Source organism: Simochromis diagramma, unplaced genomic scaffold, assembly GCF_900408965.1.
Source record: "Simochromis diagramma unplaced genomic scaffold, fSimDia1.1 OVJJ01000031.1, whole genome shotgun sequence".
Taxonomy (NCBI): domain Eukaryota; kingdom Metazoa; phylum Chordata; class Actinopteri; order Cichliformes; family Cichlidae; genus Simochromis; species Simochromis diagramma.
The window spans coordinates 2,314,788-2,332,160 of record NW_024386983.1 but is presented as its reverse complement, the minus strand read 5'-3'; the positions used below and the strand labels follow the sequence as shown (position 1 = coordinate 2,332,160).

Sequence of the window (17,373 nt, the reverse complement as noted above, 5' to 3'; positions counted from 1 at the left end):
TATCCATACTTACACCATTAGAATTGTCAGTAGAATATATATTGCCAATTTCTTTTTGTGTGGAATTTAACATCGATTTTGATTTATTTATTTTTTATCTTTCTTTGCAATATTTTATTATATAGCATTTTATTCTTTGTTTTGCATGTTTCCACCAATTCACAAGGTTGGAGTATAGATTCCTGGTACTTTAAAAGGGGCTGAAAGCTGGACCTAAAATTGTTATCGCTAAGAATGAACAAAAAACTAAGAAATATTAGCAGACCGTATTTGCTTGTAGTAAAAATGTAATCTAACTGGGTTTTATTCCTCTAATGTTTTCCCAAGTATCTCCAGGATCATCCTTACATATCTCCCTAAAATCGTCTAGTAAAGCAAATTTCTTTATAAATAATTTTAGCAGCAAAAGATGTTTACCTCTGTCTACTGAGCCATTTAAATCACCCTCCACAACAGCTTCATTTGTCATGAAATGTATGTCTAGATTGGCTAATAACTCCTTAGGAACTGGAGGTTCTGCATCTGCGTGTATGTTAATTATCCTATGTTCTTTACTGTCAATATCGACACACACTCTCACTCCAATCTGGATTCTCCCTTGACCCATTCTCTGGAAAACAGCAGTATATCACTATCATCTTTTAAATGTCCTTCTTGTAACAAACATATGTCAAAAACAAATGTTGCCAGGTAAGAAGAAACTACTGCTGTCTTTGTTGGGTTTTGTAATCCCCTGACATTCATGGTCATGGTTTTAAAATCTGCCATGTATCTGAAGGATTGTGGGGTTTTTGGGGTTTTTTTGTTTTCTTTTTCCAGCTTCTCCTTTATCAGTGAGTAACATAAACAGTTGGTGCTTCGTGCTGAGGAACGCCTGTGACAAAAGAGTGAGACATATTGATCCCTCTAGCACCTCCTCATTATTTTGTATTTGTCATTTCCTGTGGAGATGGAAATATTACATGCGGGAGGATTTGTTGTATTTCCAGATGACCGGCCAATAGTTACATTACTAGCAACGTCTTCATCCAAGGGAGGAAACCCACTGACAGTTTGTTTTGTCTGACGCAGCTCTTCTGAAGAATTGAGAGGTCTAGAAAACGGCCTCTGCTAGCATTACCGTTAACAGCTGGATTTTCCTGTTTGAGTGCAGCTAGCTAAACCGCTAAACATGTTTTTAAAACTTGAACTTTAAGCGCTTATTTCTTAAATCCAGCTTCAGACAGTGTTCCATCTGTCTCGCTTTCTGAGGGCAGGGCTGAGTGGTGTAAATTAACCTGTATATGTGTAGCATTTCAAGTCCCTTTTAAGGTCAGTCTTTTTTTTTTTTCATATTTGGTTTAATGGGTTTTCTGTTAATGTTTGCTCAAAATTCCTGGAAACCAGTTCAAAGCCCTCCCCACACCCTCAACCAGTCTCTGGTTCTGGCTGAGGTTTCTTCCCGTTAAAAGGGAGTTTTTCCTTCCTACTGTAGCCAAATTCTTGTCGGGCTTTTCTCTGTATTATTGAGTACCTTACAATATAAAGTGCGATTGTTGTTGTGATTTGGTGCAATATAAATGAAAACGAATGTAATTGAAACTGGGTTTTAGGTCTTCGTTTGTTTGTTTAGTCGATTTATTTTGAAATATTTCAGTGCAAATTAGTCTCGTGCGTGTTTGTGTTTTGTACAGCTAAACGTACATAACATGAAACGAGTTCTGCTACCAGCAGTTGTCTGTCCTTGCTATTGTTGATGGTTTGTGTCTAGCAGAGGTTGCTGGTACTTGATTTGTTCTTCAGAGCCGACTGGCCGCGGTTATATTTGCAGGTTTGTGACCTGATTGTTCTCCCACAGACACCGCTACGCGTTTAAAGAGTAAATCTTTGGCCTGTAGATGCAGTAGAAGTTCACAGGTGAAGATTTATCGTAGACAAAACGTATTAAACTTGATTATATTATCACTGTTCCCTCTGTTCAATCATTACCGGATGCAACTATTGCTGCTGTACTCTGCTTAGTTAACTCAGGCGAAGGAAAATCGCGCTACAAATGTTTAATTTCTTTGCTGACTTTTCAAATTTAAACGTGTCACGTGTTTTCTTTAAATTTTAATAATTTAAATGAACTACAACTTAAATGTTGCATAATATATTTGTCTACACAAGCTCCTTTATTTTACTACGATATTTTGTTTTCTATGAAATGAATCGAGTTGAGGAGGCGTGGCTTCTCTGGACCAAAATGGCGGCAGCACTGGCTCCTCGCAGCCCGTAACAGAAACACGGACTACTCACGTGAATTTCACCTTCGGAGGACTCGGTAATAGTTATTTGACAGGTTTCAGGGATAACATCAGTAAATTCGGAATTTAATGTTAAATTTCGTAGCCTTTTTGCTCTGTTGCTGCTTCGGTTTGTGATTGGACAATTGCAGACTACGTAACCAGGAAGCCACCAGGAAGACGTATTGTTTCTTAAATAACTTTGTTTGTAGCGATTCTTCGACTCGTTCTTCTACTTCGGTTTAATGTTTTTGTATTTATTTCATAAACTGTACGGTAAACGTTACTGTTGAATTTTAACTTCGGATTTCGGACCGCGAGTCAGGGAGAGGGTGCGGGGAGTGACTCCGTCTGCTCCGACGTATTCACGGTATCGCTTCTCGGCCTTTTGGCTAAGATCAAGTGTAGTATCTGTTCTTATCAGTTTAATATCTGATACGTCCCCTACCCGGGGACCATATATTAAATTGATTTTTGGAACAGGGAGATGGAATAGGGGCTTGCTCCGTCCACTCCACGCATCGACCTGGTATTGCAGTATCTCCAGGAACGGTGCACCCCCCTAAACATGTGGAAAGACAATGCAAGCTTAACTAGCTACGTTCATTAGCAGTGTTCGAGTGGATCTGTTAGTATGGTGCACCGTACAGTAAACATCCCCTAAATGTGAGTTCACTGGATTTTGCGTATGGTAGGGTGTTTTTATGCACAGCACAGTATATCAGTGTAGTATTCGTAGTTTTTATTTCAGTCCCCTTAAAGAGTCCATGCTTAGTCCACTAGTTTAATTCATGAATAATAGTTTCTGGTATCATCATTTTTTGGGTATATAAGATTAAAGTCACAGTTGCCGCTTTTCTTTCTTTTTTTTTTCCTTTTTTTTTTTTTTTTTTTTTTTTTTTTTACATTTTTCATGTTAACGTTCACAATACTTCTAACTTTGTGAATTAAGAAACTAGTTTTCAAAAGGGTGCAGACAGGTCACACAGGAGAACAGTTCCACATAAGGTGACATATTGTTGACGGTTTGTGTATTTAAAATGTTTCAGGTAATATTCCACTTTATTAAAGAGACTGAAACTGAACTGAAACCTACGAAACACACAAGTCTAAGGTCCACAGGTAAACTCAGGGTTGTGTGAGCTGTGCGGAAAGCTTTATTACTAAGGCTGATGTTTCAGCTCCAGCACCTTGATAATTAACAACCAATCATAGACTGACTGTTACAGCTCGCAGGTTAGTCCGTGTCCCTTTAATTACGGGAGGAAGAACGACTTGAGGGGTGTGTTCAGTGAGTTGACATCGAGACGGGTAAGCAGCAGCACAGACTTTAGCTTCATGTTTTCCTGTTACAGCCTAACAAACTGTTTTAAAAAGATTTCAGCTAGTTTGTGTAAATATTTTGTCTGGTACGGTTTGAATAGATGCAGTAAGTGAGTTTGACAGCAGGTTTATATTGGTTTGGAGTTAAAAGTGAGAAGTATAAAAATAGACCCAGTCAGCTCACGACTTACAGAAATGGCAGGACAAGGATTTTAGTTGCTGACGATACTGAGGTGTGTGTGTGTGTTAGTTAAACCCTGTGCAATCTATGTGTGCTAAAGTAAGCATCTAATTTGCCTGTGCTAAGTACACAGTTTGTACAGGGCAGCTTACATGTAATAATTTGATCTGATTGATCGAATTGTTGTATTTACACAAGTTATTGCTGTTAGGTGTTGTTATACACCGGTTCAGTATATACCTCCTAATGAGTCAAACTTGATTGAATGCAAGTAAAAGAACTTTGGACCTGAAGTGGTAACTGAATTATCAGCAGCACGTTTCACGTAGGCCCTCTTGTTCTTGTAGTAGTCAGTTGTAGTTTTGTTATTGACCTGCAGGGGAACATTTTACAAGGGCACATAAATCACTCCTGCTGGTTGTGGCAAACTTGCATTAATGAGACCTTTCATGGCTTGTAGAAATCTTGTCACACTGTTTCAGAAGCTGTGCTAACTGCTTATTTTGTCTTACAGCAGGTAGCCTCAAAGAAACATGTCCTCTCCAGAGATCGCCTCGCTCTCCTGGGGCCACATGAAGGTGAAGGGATGCTCCTCCACCTACAAGGACTGTAAGGTCTGGCCTGGAGGGAGCCGAGCCTGGGACTGGAGAGAGACTGGGACTGACGTAAGTGAAACCAGAATCCAAATGAGGATGGACTGCTGTAAATTAGCTGAGGCAAATTTGTGATGTTGAGCTTTTTGCTCCTCAGCATTACCCTGGAGTGCAACCTGCTGACCTAGATGAGGTGCTGAAGAAGGGAATCGACCTGCTGGTAATTGGCAGAGGCATGAGCGAGGCTCTGCAGGTAAAACAGACCAATTTATTCCTTTAAACATAATAAAGCCAAAATATAAACTATAGTTTGGTTGGAGTCTTAGCACCTTTGTTCTGTTTGTTTTAAAGAGTTTTTGCTTTCTGTTACTTTGATGTAATAAAACAGATCCCATGCTCAGCTGCTGTATGACCGAGTCATGTTGCACAAGCTGCTCCTATCAGATAAAGTATCACAAAAGAATGAGACTGCAGACTTGGTGGTTCATCCATTCAAATAATCTGGCTAATACGGTCGTTCTTTGGAGGCTGAAAGGCGATTTCCTGTGTGTGGATGTGGTTGGAGCGCTGATGGATCGATTAAGGAGCTGTGCTTGTCAGACTGTATTCACACCATCGTCTCCTCTAACAGGTTCCCTCCTCCACCCTGGACTTTGTGAAGCAGAAAGGCGTTGATGTAAAAGTCTTCCAGACGGAGAAGGCTGTCGCTGAATACAACAAACTGGCCGGCCAGGGTGCAAAGGTGGGCGGGGTTTTCCACTCCACCTGCTGATGTCACCCTTACCTTGCTGACATGGCCACCTGTGGAGGACTCTACAAGCTTTTTCACTGTAGAGAGAATATCCCACTGTGGTGCTGAAGCTTTGAGTTCACTGTGAAGATGCAAACAAGCTGCTGACTTAATTTTAGTCTCACTTGCATTTGTGACTTCCTGATTATGAAAACACAATAATGGGCATAGACTGATAGACTCTCCTGCTTTCTGTTGTGCTACAGGGCTCATTAGTTTTCCATGCTTTGCACATTAGAGAGCACTCTTTCCTTTACAGCCGTGTGCTTCCTGCCTGCCTTAAAAGCCCAAACTCATCTGCTGATGAATTCAGCACAAAAGAAGCCTTCAAACAACAAGAGCCACCGATAACAGTTGAAACAGAGTTTCTGTAGGTAAACGTGTGGAACGATTGTTGATCTTTGCCTGCAGCTGTTTCATGGCTTAGTCTCTGTCCACAGGCTCAGCAGGAGCCAATCACAGCACAGAAACTAGGTCCATTCACACCTGTGGCCATTTTAAAATCAGGTGGAGAGACCCGCACAGAGAGAACATCCAAACTGTGGTTAACACAGAGTCAAATCTTTAAGTAAATAAACATCTTAAACAAGAGAATTCACAAATCGAGTCACCTTTAGATGCAGTCACGTTATAAAAGCTGAAATGTATGGATGTTACCTGCTGTCTAAACAGGGAGGAGTTCAGTTTGATTCATCATGTGACAAAATAAAAGTAGAGAATGAAACTTGACCACCTGACTTCTTCTTTATAATTGAATACAAAAAGCTTTTTCCATAAAACCCCGTCTTGTGCTTCCTACAGCTTGACCGTTAATGAGAGTGGTTTCCTGTACAGCTATAATTAGAGATGAACAGAAGAAGAAAAGTCCTGCACGTTAAAGCTGAGGCGCTTTGTTAGCGTCGTGCGGGCTTGGGCATGATGAAGACTTTAACGGCTTTGCTGAACGGAATCGTTCCCTCGACGGCGGCCTCTGCTGGCGGGAGGCTCTCCAAGCTCTCGCTCCACCCCAGCTTGGAAGGGGAGGTCAGGGAGGTTGAGGAGGAGCTGTAGGCCAGCAGGAGACGCACCTCGATCTGCGACGGCTCTGAGGCAGAGACACGAGGGGAGGAAACAAAGTGACGATGGAGCGAGAGTTTTTACTAGTTTGGACGCTCAATTCAGTTTAATTTGATAACTTTATATTCAAAGGACAAAAAAACATGTTATTAACTGACCTGTCCACGCTGTGTGTGAGAGGTAAACCTGCGTGATGAGTCTGTGTCTGTGGGGTCCGGGCTTTCTGAAGTCTCCAGGTTTAGGATGGATCACGTGACTCTGGCCGTCTGGATACAGAACCTGCAGAGGCAGCGAGTAGTAAACATTCATGTTGGGTGTAAAATGCAAACCAATCAGTGCTTATAAGGCTGGATGATAACCGGCACAGCCTGATTTAAGCTGCACTCGCTGGCAGGTTTGTAAGTAAGCCGAGCTTGATGTCAGTGGCTCTGCACTTCAAACCACGCTGAGCTGGTTAACAGATGTTAAAACACTTTCATAAACTTTGTGCCAATAAAGGTGAGGCCTCGTTTACATCAGTGGGGAAACAAAAGCATGTCTAACCACAACTGCTGGAAGCACTAGAATATACCCGCAGTGTGAGAGCAATTAATTTGTGGATGAATGGAAGACCGTGGCCATTGTTTTAAACAGGTAATGCAATATTTTTGTTAAATACCTTAAAGCTTAAAACCTACACGCTCAAAACTTTGTGTGTTTTGGTCTTTTATTCACGCATACAGTGTTTTAAGACAGACTGACACTTTAGAGAAAGATTTTTGTCTTGCAGTGTCAAAGGTGTGCGCCTTGATCTCTTTCAGATTCGGATTAATTTATTAATCCAACATGTTTACAGCTGACCCACACAATCTATAGTCTTTAAACACTAATCACAAACACTTACATGTCAAAACAGAGATCGACAACAAGGTCGAGAAAAAAAATAAATAAAAATAATTTGAATAACAAGGACAAATGCCTCAAAATCAACAATCAGAAAAACTCATCTGAATGACCCCCGTCACTGTTAAATGATCTTATTGCTGACAGACTGTTCGCTGTTTGCAGGCCAACACTTCTATAGTCAGATCACCACCTGTTGGTTTGGCACTTCACAGCAGTTTTGGGGGGGATTCAAGTAGATGAAGTGATTTCTTTCTGGCGTCACATCAAACTGACCTGAACTTTCACCGTGTTCTGGGGGTCCTGGACGTGCTCCAGCGTTGCATCAATGTCTAACGCCACCACCAGGCCAGACGTGAACCTCAGAGGGTTGTCAGACTCCCCCGTTGGTTCAATGATGGTCGCCGTCGCCCGATGGATCTGATGACCAGCAATAAATTAAACGAAACTCAAACCACACCACCGCTGCAGTCTCTGAGGCTCAAAGTTCAGGAACTCTGCCCATAAAAATGCAGGAATCTTTTATTTATAAATGGAAATATCAGGTGGAAAAGAACATTTAAATTAAAACAATGCATTCATGCAAATGAGATTTCAAGAACTAGTTTCAAATATAGAGTGGCTCCAGCTTTGATCGACCTTTATTCTGAAAGTTCACCTCTGTAATCTTATCGTGCCATCTGGAGTCTGCTGCTGTTTTTAGATCGCTCCATGTCTCAGTCTGACCTGTTACACATTTATGATTTATAGAGATGGCACGATACCACTTTTTAATATCCGATACCGATTCCGATATCATAAATTTGGATATCTGCCGATACCGATATGAATCCGATATAGCGTATTTTGTAATCAATAAAACAGTTTTTTATAAATATCTTGCTGCATTTTGTATAAGTTCATACTCAAGTTTAAAAAAAAAACAAGAAAACGAAGCTACTCTGTTATACCTGTATGCAAAAAATACACTGTTCAGCAACACTGATCAATCTAATAAACTTAAACCTGCACCATCCCTCATTCTGGTATTTTAAAGAGTACTTACCTACCTCACTAATAGGGTTGCCAACTCCCAGCAAAAATATTAGGGAACCACCCCCCGCCCTTAATCGATGTAATCAACTTTAATTTAATGCAAGTGTAAAACAAATGCACAGAAATCAATTATTTTTCTACAATAATTAAATAGATTCATCATCTTTCTTCAACAGAACTGCAGACTGCACAGATGGTACTATGGCTTACTAGGGTGTATATTAGATTTATTAGTTACTATATACAATAATGGATTTCTATACATTTAATCAGATGACCACGTTTGTTGTAAGATTCAGATAATTATTTATTCAAAGTTTTTAAGTGACATAACAAAGAAAAGTATTTCTTTGTGCCCCCCTCTCCCTGTTAATGCCCTACCTGGCCCCTGACAACACTTTGCTAGACCCGCCCCTGCACAGTTACCAGCTGTCAGCTACTCAGAAAAGGATCCTGGTGTTATTTGTCTCTCAGAAACAGTTCATAACTTCAACTCATCCATGTCACCTAAAAGGTAAACCTGTTTCTCCATCACCTGTTCAGCTCTGATGGTTCAGTAAGGACATCTCCTGGTTTCATCTTCATGTTTCCCTCTCACCACATATCCAAACCGACATCATGACCAGCAGCTTTACAGCTGTGGCTCCAGCAAACATCAGCTGATACTAGAAATTATTTAATATTAAATAAATTCTAACAACAGCTGATCAAGCTTAAACGTGCTGCTGTTGTTTATCCGCTGGTCTCCTCTTTCTAGTGCAAAGTGGGCGATAAACAAACAAGAAAGACGGGACTTGCGGCAGAAAAGCCGATCAGCTGATCATTGATCAGTTTCATGTTTGAAGTAATAACAGGAGAGGGAGGGGGAGTGAATGAGAGAAGTAGATGCAACTGTGCAGCAAAGACACAATAACTCCAGCTTCGTGTCTATATTTTAATTCTAGCTGGAGTACGGGACAAATCACTTCCTTTTCACCTCAGTATGGAGCTCCGATGGCCAGTCCAGCTGTGGCTCAATATATCAGTTGTTAAGCTTAACGTGGAAATACTCTGCAAACATTCAGGGATGAACTTACACACTTGCTTTACTTCTCTGGGATAGTTTTCGCCGAGATGAAACGCCGCGGTTAGGAAGCAAGTAGCGAGGCTCCAAATGCTCCAAACAGACCGCCGACAGGTCTCGACAACAGTCGCTCTATCACGTGACACATACTGCTCCGATGCGCCGAGCTGGGTCACGCCAAGTAGCGCGTTTTGTGTGTATCACACCGATACGTAATATCGGATCGCTCCATCTCTAATAATTTCATCACTTAAACTTAAAGATAAACTTTGAATGTGAGAGATTATAACTGGAGGTAACAGCTGGGTCTCCGGGTCAGGAGTCAAACCACGAGCGTGCTGATGTGAATTAGACAAATTCATAATTTGAGTTGTGCTTTGATGTTTGAGATTTCTGAGTGAGAGTTTGGTCAAGATGAATAAAATCACCCCAAATTAAGCTCAAGTTGAAGGGCCACTCTTATTTTGAAAGTTTAGTTGCTACCACAGCCCCAGGGTGGGCGGGTCACTGTTGTTCTTGGTTATAATCTGCTACTTCAACAGAGTCAACTCTATCATGTATGTAAGCACTTGGTTATGTGCATGCTTGAGAGCGCCTTATAAAGAGCGATGTGTAATAACTGGTTTAAGAAAGCCTTCCAAAGAGTCACTTAAACAGAAGCACTGGGAGACGAGCTTGAAGGAGAGATGAGTGCTGTATGGATTTCAGTCATGAAAACTGGTGCTGTGATGCTTCAGTGTTTTCACCGCACCTGTTCGGGCAGTCTGAGCTGCAGCAGGCCGCTCTGTCTCAGGGTCGTTTGCAGGATTTTCACCAGCTCCACTGGCTTACAGGACGACAGGCGCGGCATCAGCTCCAAGAGCTTATCCACAAAACTGTCCTGGAGGTGCGGCAGCTCGGTCAGAAACAGCCTGAGGGAGGCACGAAACACCGACAGCGAGTCAGGACAGTCCGACGCTGTCCTTTGCATCGATAACACACAGACCATCAACAGATTACATGAATCTCCAGCTGATATGGACTGAGCCGAGTTAAACTCTCACTGTCTGAAAAAGACAAAGAATGAAAAAACATACCTCTGAAAAGACTCGACATCCTGCAAAAACTTCTCGCAGCTGCCGATGAGGAGATCCAACCTGAGGAGAGACACAGGCTGGGAAGTATGTACAGAATGTGTGTGTGTGTGTATGTGCGTGCGCGCACACGTGTGTGTGTGTGTTTACCCCTGTCTGGTGCGAGCAGTCAGGACGAGCTGCAGAGCTTTGGCCTGGAGTCGAACATGATGTATGGTGGCCACCTGTCTGCTCTCCAAGCCGCTGTACAGAAACTCCAGCTTGTAGGTTTCCTCCAAGATCTACAAACACAGTCGCACACATCACATGATCTCACTGTTGCTGTTACAGGTGTGTGTGTGTGTGTGTGTGTGTGTGTGTGTGTGTGTGTGTGACCTGCTGAGCTGCTGCTGTGGCCGTGACGTTTTGTTTGAGGCACAGAGGGACGGCCATGTTCCACAACTTCTCCTGCAGAGCCTGAAGAAACGAGTGACAGAGCTCTGAATCTGAAGAACAGGTCTGTTTGCAGACACTCAGAACCGCAGCAGAAACACACTCCTACCTTCATTAGCAGCAGCTGGCAGCGCAGGTATGTAGCACAGAAATCAGCAGCTCCAGCAAGCTCCGTCTGCAGCTCCCCGAGCCGCAGCAGGTCTCTGCAGACACCAGTTAACGACTCATTTACTCACAAATAACAATCACATCCCTACAGTTACTCATTCAGGATATCAGGAAGTCTCATGATCTGACGTTTGCAAGTAAAAAATATCAGATGGATTTCTGGCTTTCATTCATAAAACATGTTCAAAATGTGGCAGCACAAATCCTTCCTGCGTGCTTCGTGTGCACACTTCACTGTGTGCGTTTACCTTATGGTCAAGTCCAGCAGGTCCTGGGCTCCAGGTGCCTCCAGGTTCTGGATGGTGCTGACTCTATTGAGACTTTGTTGAAGGAAGAGCTGAGCAGATTCCACAGAACCAGAACCCGGACCCGAGTCCACAGAGTCGAGACCGTACACCTGCTTCCTGCCGGGCAACTAAAACACAGAAAGTGACAGGAAGGACCGTGAGCGTCACCAGCATCAGTCTGATGACACAGAAGTGCAGGTGCTGTTTGCTGTTGGGTTGACCGTGTTTTCCAGGTCTGACGGACATTTTTCTCAGAAACATGATTGAGAAAAAAAAAAATCAAGCATCCCGACTGTGAAGCGGCTGTTAATGCTGCTAGTTTGTAATGTGATGCAGTATTTCAGTTCTCACTCTTAGCGGCGGCACGAGGTGGGAGAGGCTGTCCCTCAGGTAGGCGTAGTGTCTGAAGGTGTGGTCGGAGAACAGCGCCGGCATGGTGGGGCACGACTTGGCAGCATTGAACACCAACACCAGGACGGCGATATCTGAGATCGACGGAGTCAAGGACGAGGAAACGCAGAGCACAGCAGTAGAGGAGAGACCAAGCAGCCAAACTGCACCAACAGCCCCTCAGTGGGTGGCGTTACTCAGGTTCCTGCTCCTCTGTGTGTGTTTGAGATCTTTAGGTGTGTGAAGGATACAGGCCGGGTCGTCCATGTCTGGCTCTGGCGTGTCGAAATATGGATGTGTGCTGAGCAGTTCAGGAACGAGCGGTAACACCAGCGTAGGATGGCGGGATCCCAGGAACTTCAAACACCTGAAGGTAGAAAATTAAAAAAAATAAAATAAACCATCAGCTTAACTCATGGCAGCTCTGCAGAGTTATTTATAGACTGGGCTGTAGACTCTTACTTCCAGACAGAGTTGCGGTCGGTGGGATACTTGTTCAGGTTCTTGAGCAGCTCCAGCAGAGCCAGCTGGATGCACTCTTTAGTGGAGACGTTGGTGTAACACAGTAATTCATGGAGAGCTTCTCTGATGTCTCGAGACGAGTCCTGTGCACAGACGGTGAAAAGTCAGACACAAAAACATCACTCGGGGTTTGTGATTCCAGATCGTTTCCCCGCTCTTATACCTCCAACACGGCCAGCACCGTGTCCAGCTGGTCCTCTCTGAGCGTGATGTGGGTGGAGATTTCTCTCAGCACGTGGATGGACTGCAGCCTCACTTCCTCGATCTCATCGTTGAACATGTCGACCAGGAAGTCGAGACATTTCTCGGCGAAGCTCGGAGATGACCGAGCGAGTTGGCACAACGCCTCCACCGCTGCAATACGAACCTCTGAAACAAAGTTTAAAACACCAGAAAATATTCAGCAAAAAGAGAAAAATTATCCTCAACAGAGGCTGGAGACAGAAAACAGCATTTACTTCAATCATTCAACTCTTTATATCTGCAGACACTCAGCTTCATTTTGTCCACTGCCACACCACACCATTTCTTTGGAGCCAGATGTGACCACATTTAGGCGTGCAGGTGGAGTTACTAGTTAACGGTAGTAAGTGTAGTTAGCAAGCTACAAGTATGGAATCTATGGATGCAATGCACAGACAGGCAGAGTTACCTGCTATATAGCAGTCTGTGCATCACAGCAGGTCTTATCATTTGGCAGATAATTATTTAAAACAACATTTTAAAGTTCTCTGTAACCTCCTGAGACATTTATGAGAACATTTAGCTGTAGCAGCCTGAACTCAGTGAACATATCATCCAAAACTCTGCTGGGTTTCCTTTACCAAACATCTCATCCTCCAGGCCGTGGACGAAGGCTCCGCAAGCCCCCGAGGCGATGAGGTTGACTGTGTTCGTGTCCAGTTTCTCCTTCGGGGCGTCATCGGCCCACTTCCTGCCAGAGGAGAACTCTCCGGAAGCAAAGAGCTCCTTGGCTCGTTCATGGGCTGTGCGCTTCCTCTGGATGGAAAAGAGGAATAAAGGAGAGTGAGCGGAGCTGTGCCGATCAACATCACTTTGCTACAGACTGTCAGATAAAAAAAAATTAACTCACCCTGAGGTCTGACATCAGCTTCTTATCCAAAGTTTGCTCCAGGAAGTGAGGACTGACCTGCAGCATCGAACCCTGACACACGAGAACATAAAAGCTTCACTTTAACACCATTTGCCTCACACACACACACACAGTTTCTTTCCCATCATTAATCTGCAGGCATTTTTCCACTTAATGAGAGCAAACTCAGTAAAGATTGTAAATATGTGGATTAAGATTCCTGAGTGGTGGGTGAGCCATCCTCAGTGCTGCATTACATCGTTTCTACAGTGATATGAGGACACATGGGTCCACCTGTGGATTCTTCGTGTGAGGACTTCTTCTAGGTTTGTGTCCCGTATATCAAACTCTGACTTAATTGCTGATGATGTTGTTGTTGTCATGGAAGACTTTGTTTACTCACCAATGTTTTCGTGGCCTGCACCCGAACCATCCAGGAACCATCGCTGACCATGTGACTGATCTTACCGAATGCGTCATCAACCAGCCGGATCTCCTCATTGGATGATGGGATGGGTACAATGCTGATTGGACGGAAACATCAACAAGCTACAAATCAGAAAAACTGGAGAAATGTTGCTTACAAGCAAAGTTTGTATCCAGAAGGAACATGAAAATATAAAAAAACAAACATTTATGAACGGCAGTTTTTCCAACAATACTGTTTTGTGAAAAAGTCAGAGTAAATGTTCTGGATAAACCATAACCAAACCTACCACTGGAAAGAATAACACATATACTGAAGGTTAAGGGACTTTTCCTTTATTATTCATCTTTTAGCTGTAAATGATGTTTTTAAAAGGGCTTGGACCTAACAACACTCTGCTGGAATTATCTGTTGCACAGAAAAGCTGGCAGCTTTCTGTTTTGTTTTATTTTTACTAAGTAGTAACATAAGTAGCCTTGGGCTAAATATAAAGTCGTCGCACATGGAAGTTTCATGAAGGTTTCTGCACTTCAGCAGAGACAGTGCTTACAGACAGCAGTTAGGATTTATCTTTTCAGACATCAGTCGTGGTTTCTGATCCAGAGAGCGGAACAAACTCAACAGCTACACTGACTGAAACTGAGTATGAGAATCCGGGTCTCCTCACCTCTCTGGGTACAGCTGACTGAGCACCCAAACCATCTGCACTGCTGCAGAACGGACCTGCTCGTAGTCATCTGTGAGCAGCCTGCAGGCCTGCAAACACACAAGAATACATACAGAAGGTTGGATTAAACATCTAAACTACAGTGGGAGTGCAGTAAGCTGCGAGGACGTATTCTGCTCGTACCTGATCATAAATAATCTGATGAATCTTCATCCCTCTCTCATGCAGCTGCAGCTGGAAAACAAACAACAGCACAGAGAGCAAGCAGAGTTATTGAAACCTGAAAATAGAGTGGGTTGTTTTCCTTAAAGCTCACTGTGCTTGGTTCCTAAACACATGAGTCTAGTGCTGGTTGCAGTGCAGGGGGGGGTTACAGGGTTTTCCTACCATGGCTTTGAGGGCTGCAGTGCGGACTCTGGGGTCTTGGTCTCCAAAGTAGTCGCTGATAATGCTCTGGACATCCCTCAATCCTCCTGGAGGTAAAATAGCAGGCCGCCATAAAAACCATCACACAGCAACTCAAAGCACAATAAATAATGACACATAAATACGTTTTGAGGATTAAACTAAATCAGACATCAAACTTAGATACAAAATGATGTATTGATGGATTTACCTCTCTGTATTTTTAACATTTTAAGCTTTAGGTAAAATAAATACAATAAGTATGTATACAAACCTAAGGATGTGCCCGCGCCCTCGTTTTCCTTTCCTAGGGGAGCGTCCACCATGCCGAGACATCCCAGGAGCTGCAGGCACTTATTCCTCACCCCAAAATACGTATCAGAGAGATGCTAAGAGGAGAGAAGAGAAACGAGGAGGACATTTACTGGTTTGTGCAGAAAGTCCTGTTGAGTTTGTAAAGACAAATTCTGTGTATGGACTCTGAATAAGTGTTTGTGTCACCTTGTAGGCCACCTCTACGAGCCTCAGTCTCAGTGCAGGACTCTCGGGCAGCTGTGTACCAATGACCAGCAGGGTGTCCAGCAGCTGGGCGAGAACTTGATGGGACTCTGAACACACAAAGAAACAAAACAGTTTGCTATGAAAGTTTCTCTGAGTTTTGGAGATGGATAAATGTTCAGATGTGTCGTACTCTCATTGCTGAGCGTGTTAATGGCATCGTCAACGATGCAGTCGGGGCTGAAGCCCTGCGTTTTAGAGAGCAGGCCGAGCAGAGAGGCAATCTTCAGCCGCACAGAGTTATCCGTCTCCTGGAAGAAAGAATCGTCATCATTAGAAGTTTGACTTTTTTTTAGGACACTGGGAATTCTGGTTTTATCAACTCTATTTATAAAAAAGGAGAAAAAAAAACACCCACAACTCTTTACCTTGTAGTAGTGCTCCAGCAGGATCCTGACCACACCCTCCACGCTCTCTGCCTCCACAGGCTTGCGTGCAAACTGCAGCAGGTACTGCAGGGCATCGGTGGAGTTGGTGGCTTTACAAAGGTCAATGTGGAGAGCGGCAGATTTACTGGGTTTGGACAGACGCAGCTTTTTGGCTGGAGTTTCTTCATGTGGAATCTGTAAGTGTAAAAACACAGTTGCAACTACAAAAAGCATCTAATCTCCTGACATATAATCTTTTTTTCTCTAACTGGGCCATCTATTCTTTTTGACCATATATACTAAGAGCTACTGTCCATTTATCCATGTTCTCCTGTGTTGTTTTTGTTTTTTTATCCAGGTCACAGGGGCAGCAGTCTAAGCTGGGATACCCAGACCTCTTTCTAATTTCACCTCCTTCAAGTCTTCTGGGGGGTACTGAGGTGTTTCCAAGCCTGGGTGTTCGCAGGGGTCTCCCCCCAGTGATACCTGCCTGAAACATCTCACCCAGAAGGCGTACTAAAGCTTTCCCAGTAAGAAGCTCAAACCATCAATTGTCTCATTTTTCTCTCAGTTCCTCGCTCCATCTCTAGAAACAGCTCATTTAGGCCACGTATATCTGCAATCCCACTGTTTTGGTCACCACCCAGGTGAGAGGTCATGCTGACAGGTGAGAGTAGGAACATAGTTCATCCAGTAAATCAGCTGCTCCTCTTTGATCACTACAGACCTTTGCGTTGTGACCATTACTGCAGACGCTGTTTAAATCTCCTGCTCCGCTCTCCTCTCACTCATCTCCAAGAAGCTGCGACGCTTAAACTTGTAGTTTACACTGGTAACCTCAAAGGCAAGTTAACCCTTTTCTGTCTGAGAACCGTAGCCTCGGACCGTGAGGTGCCAGCTCTCGTCACACTAACAACAAACTGCCCCACTGCGAGCTGGATGTTGTTGCTTAATGAAGCCACAAGATCCACAAAAACGAATGACATGACGCATAAACGGCTAATAACAGCACTGCTTCGAACAGCTATTACAGTTTCCTCTTACTTTGGCTATAAATCCTCTCTGAGAGGAGCCAAAAGTTCCTCTGTGCAGGAAAAACTCAGAACATGCGAACGAGCTCAGTTAGCGGATTAATGATTGACATGAATGCTAAATCGGATGTAAACAACTCGGTTTCTTTTTGAGCTTCCAAAGCGTAAAATGCCACTGTCAGTGGATACCGTGCTATACTGTGTGTAAGAATAAAAGCACTAAACAGAATAAGTTGTGCTTTTCCTCTGCACTAAACTCTCAGAGGATCCATGTTGTGTTGTGACTGTGAGCGGCTATCTTTTAGCATTAGCTAACACGGTACTTGGCGGAGAATTGTAACATTTAGCGATTTCTTTAACGTTTAAACTCTAAGTTTACAACAGCTGACGAGACGGTTATAATGTGCTCACCTGTACAACTTTGGAAAATTCCTCGTAAACTCGCTTTTTCAGATGTGCTGCCATGTTTATGAACACACAGTTAGCTAAGCGTTTCCATTCAGCAGCAGGATAAATTGTCCCTTTACAGTTTCCGTAACTTCCTGATATTGTCCATGTCCGCGACATCGATCTTTTAATTATTATTTTGGATATTAATATTTATATATACTTTCATTTTGTTTATTTTTATAGCTTTATGTCAGATTTGATATGCAAAAAAATATTTTCTTTCTTTTTCACTAAACACCTTTTCACCTCTTCAAGCATAAGACAGCCTCTAAGTCAAGGGAGAAACCAGTATTATGTCTACACGTAACAGGCAAC

General features: G+C 43.2%; 2 protein-coding genes and 1 non-coding gene across 3 annotated transcripts; 2 read left to right on the top strand and 1 right to left on the bottom strand.

Moving 5' to 3' along the window:
• The first annotated feature begins 2,187 nt into the window (after positions 1 to 2,187).
• aamdc (adipogenesis associated, Mth938 domain containing) lies at positions 2,188 to 5,878 on the top strand. Its single transcript, XM_040039659.1, has 4 exons — positions 2,188 to 2,302; positions 4,283 to 4,433; positions 4,519 to 4,614; positions 4,993 to 5,878. Exons 2-4 carry the CDS (start codon positions 4,302 to 4,304, stop codon positions 5,131 to 5,133), a joined length of 369 nt encoding a protein of 122 aa, XP_039895593.1. The 5' UTR covers positions 2,188 to 2,302; positions 4,283 to 4,301; the 3' UTR covers positions 5,134 to 5,878.
• On the top strand, positions 2,637 to 2,827 carry LOC120738500. Its single transcript, XR_005696993.1, has one exon. It is a non-coding gene; the product is annotated as a U2 spliceosomal RNA (small nuclear RNA).
• On the bottom strand, positions 2,679 to 17,148 carry ints4 (integrator complex subunit 4). The gene is made up of 24 exons (XM_040039645.1): positions 17,020 to 17,148; positions 15,578 to 15,772; positions 15,343 to 15,460; positions 15,153 to 15,259; positions 14,926 to 15,040; positions 14,634 to 14,719; positions 14,430 to 14,480; positions 14,247 to 14,335; positions 13,556 to 13,676; positions 13,153 to 13,224; positions 12,884 to 13,058; positions 12,223 to 12,428; positions 12,000 to 12,142; positions 11,789 to 11,904; positions 11,499 to 11,632; positions 11,109 to 11,275; positions 10,802 to 10,895; positions 10,636 to 10,716; positions 10,411 to 10,541; positions 10,264 to 10,323; positions 9,939 to 10,098; positions 7,366 to 7,509; positions 6,366 to 6,486; positions 2,679 to 6,235 (listed from the first exon to the last, which is right to left on the bottom strand). Exons 1-24 carry the CDS (start codon positions 17,071 to 17,073, stop codon positions 6,045 to 6,047), a joined length of 2,931 nt encoding a protein of 976 aa, XP_039895579.1. The 5' UTR covers positions 17,074 to 17,148; the 3' UTR covers positions 2,679 to 6,044.
• Between the last annotated feature and the right edge of the window lie 225 nt (positions 17,149 to 17,373).

Excerpts from the sequence above, each read along its gene's own strand:
- aamdc (XM_040039659.1), top strand. The coding sequence starts at position 4,302 with ATGTCCTCTCCAGAGATCGCCTCGCTCTCCTGGGGCCACATGAAGGTG. Across the intron at positions 4,434-4,518 it reads GGAGAGAGACTGGGACTGAC|CATTACCCTGGAGTGCAACC; the intron begins GTAAGTGAAACC and ends TTTGCTCCTCAG. Across the intron at positions 4,615-4,992 it reads GCATGAGCGAGGCTCTGCAG|GTTCCCTCCTCCACCCTGGA; the intron begins GTAAAACAGACC and ends CTCCTCTAACAG.
- ints4 (XM_040039645.1), bottom strand. The coding sequence starts at position 17,073 with ATGGCAGCACATCTGAAAAAGCGAGTTTACGAGGAATTTTCCAAAGTT. Across the intron at positions 14,720-14,925 it reads GGGCGCGGGCACATCCTTAG|GAGGATTGAGGGATGTCCAG; the intron begins GTTTGTATACAT and ends TTTTACCTCCAG. Across the intron at positions 13,059-13,152 it reads AGCTGATGTCAGACCTCAGG|AGGAAGCGCACAGCCCATGA; the intron begins GTGAGTTAATTT and ends TTTTCCATCCAG.